General features: G+C 44.1%; 1 protein-coding gene across 1 annotated transcript in view; it reads left to right on the forward strand.

The window, feature by feature from the left end:
- Cd59 (CD59 molecule (CD59 blood group)) overlaps positions 1 to 2,997 on the forward strand; it is a 17,566-nt gene that overhangs the window by 12,099 nt on the left and 2,470 nt on the right. Inside the window, exon 3 of the mRNA XM_021155503.2 lies at positions 2,321 to 2,425. Coding sequence (XP_021011162.1) covers positions 2,321 to 2,425 — 105 coding nt within the window. The remainder of the gene's footprint in view (positions 1 to 2,320; positions 2,426 to 2,997) is intronic.

Genomic DNA, 2,997 nt, shown 5'->3' on the forward strand with positions numbered 1-2,997 from the left:
CTTTATCTAGCTCCTCTATTAGGAGCCCTGTGTTCCATCCAATAGATGACTGTGAGCATCCACTTCTGTATTTGCCAGGCACTGGCATAGCCTCACATGAGACAGCTATATCAGGGTCCTTTCAGCAAAATCTTGCTGGCATGTGCAATGGTGTCTGCGTTTGGTGGCTGATTATGGGATGGATCCCCGGGTGGGGTAATCTCTGTTTTTTTTTTTTTTTTTGAATTGGGGAATCGGGCTTAAATGTTTCTGCTCTGACCAGATTGCCCAATCCACAAGAGTTTAGTTTATACCTGTTGTCTTGTGTTACCTGTCTATACTTCTGGCCCTTGGTCTCTCNTAGAAGGAAGCAATTCAATGATCATATCCTATCCTAGAGGTCATTTAAACTTTTTCTCTAAAAGATCAGATAGCCAATACAGGCCTTTGTGGTCTCTTCCCTCAGTCTCTTCCTTGTTTGTTTGTTTGTTTGTTTGTTTTTAAATGAAGTTGGGTTTTTTGTCTTGTTTTATTAATCATATAGGCTATGTCTTATAATTCTGTGTTTGAGGTAATTTTTCTGCAGCTAATTAAATGAATTCAATAAATCATGGCAAAGTCAGTTTTCCTCCTGGCACCAAAATGGATTCTCAATCTGACCCAAAGATGACAGCCATTGTTGTTGTGAACTTAGGTTAGCTTTCCCTGGACTTTCTGTCTTAGGTACTGTACTACTATTAGAGCAAAAACAGGACTCTCATCTCCACGGGGATAAGAGACAGTTTCTTCTGGAGCCCAGGAACACAGATTCAGGCTACCCTAAATCCCATGTTCCAACACCGAAGCAGTTGGATGAGAACATTAGACAATAGTAAGAGAACCAGGAAAGTCATAAATCAAGACACTATTGGAACACATTAGTGAAAACTTTAGGTAGGGAGTTAGAGTGAAGTAGGGGGGACCTCATATGCTCTCTNGCTGTAGTCATAGCCTTCCGGTTGGTTAGAAACCAGTGTCCACTCTGTACATTCCAAACTCTTTGGTCAAGTACAGAGGCAGGCCATAAAAGGCTAAGAGGGCTAAAGATGGCTCAAAGGAATTTGGTTCTGGACTTCATGTTTCCAACTCGATCATCAGCTTCAAAGAAGCTCCGTGAAGGGTTTAGCTTTTCCAGGCGCTTTGGTTCGTAGTATTGAAAGGTCTCAAATGTGATTTCTTATTTAACATCAGAGAGTGTGGCAGGGTCTGAAGGGAGAAGAGGGGACTTCAGAAGGCATAGAAAGGCAAGGAAATTTGTTTTAATTTGAGAAAGGAAATGAGTCAGGGACTCATTTCTCTAGAGGGAGAAGGGAAGTATGGAAGAAATGCAGCTGAGGTGCAATCACTAGGTGAGGGGGAAGTGTGCTCCTTGACCTCTGAGCTCTTGAAAACTGTCCTTCTCCTGGAATCCACATACCCTAGGGCATTTGCCTCATGAACTCAGATAAGCTGTCTACCACTCCCAGAGCAGCTGGGGTCCCAGAATCAACACTGAGAAACTAGGACTGAGGCTGCTGGAGATAGAAAGGCAGTCCCTCTTCCTCCTGAAGTCTCGGGGTGAGGAGCAAGCCTGAGGAGCCTCAGAATCACAGGGGACAGGGAGCCCCTGTGTCTGTTAAGACAGGAAGGAAGCATGTTCTGGTTAGCCCCTGGTTTAAACCTAACCGATTTCCTTCCAAAGGTGAGGAATGGGCGACCCCTCCCACCCCCATTTCCTCTGAAGTAATTGGTTGGTTGGTATGAGGAATGTCTTTATTGTTTTCTTATCAGCTGATAATAGACCACATTTTCTGACTCTGTCCCCTTTGTGGTGAATTAACCAGTTCAGTCACATTGTAAAGTTGAGTTCCCACCAATGGGATGACAGGCGGTTACCACCTCCACTCAGGTAAAAGACAGAGGTGATTTTAGTGATGGTGTTTGCTAGCCCAGTTTTGCACACCCATTTTAACAAAAAAAGAAGAAACCAACTTGCTGAGTTACTTTTGCCTTGCTGCCTTCCCCCACCAGTCATGAACTTCCTGTTTGAATCATATTGGTGGCTGAACCTCGGGCAGCCCTGTAGGGAAAGAACTGAGCTTCCCCTACCCTAACTAAACTCAGTCACTCTGAAAGTAGGAAGGGCACAGAGAGAATGTGAATGTGCTTACAATATATTGGAGACAAGTATGACATTGTCAACCTTTTAATTAAAAGATAAAAATGAGAAAGCTGACCTGGACCTGTGCTCATCCTGATGGTGATGAGGTCGGCCAGGGTCTAACACACTGCTGGTTTTAACAGAATCTCTTTCTGATTCTAGCTGTTAGCCTCAAATGCTACCACTGTTTAGACCCGGTGGTTTCTTCATGCAATATGAACAGCACTTGCTCTCCTACCCAGGATACCTGTCTCTACGCTGTATCCGGTAAGAGCCTCTGGTTTTCCTGTGTGGTCAGGGATGAGAACCTGGGAAACCTGGACCTCTCCAAACCTTACTCAGTTTGTCCACCAAGTAATGGCTGCCCTTTGTTAACATCAGTTGGTCACCAAGTACTGGGCACTAAGCATTTTCTATATACTTTATACAAAAATGGCACTTCTCACATAACCGTGGGGCAATCTTCTGCATGACAGATGAGAAAANGGAGGATCAGATAACACAACAGGCAAAGGTCAAGCAGCCAACATAGGGTTTGGAATTTGGAAATTCCTCTGATTCCAAAACTCGGGCTTCTTAGTAGTGATAATGTGCCTGCCTCCCAAGCTTCTGGGAGCCTCCAGTGTACCAGGGTCTGAGATAGAGATGCAAAGATGAAGAAAGGGTATTTGTCCAAACTTTGGCCATGGCCTGTTTGCCTGTTCCAAATGACTGTTTATAAATCTGTCATCTATGTAGTATACATTAGAGGGGACCAGGTCCTGAGGGGACCTGGGATGAGCTCATAGGATACTAAATGTCATATGACTAATAAGGAAAATTATTCATTTGCAAAGCCA

This window comes from Mus caroli, chromosome 2 (assembly GCF_900094665.2).
Source record: "Mus caroli chromosome 2, CAROLI_EIJ_v1.1, whole genome shotgun sequence".
NCBI lineage: Eukaryota > Metazoa > Chordata > Mammalia > Rodentia > Muridae > Mus > Mus caroli.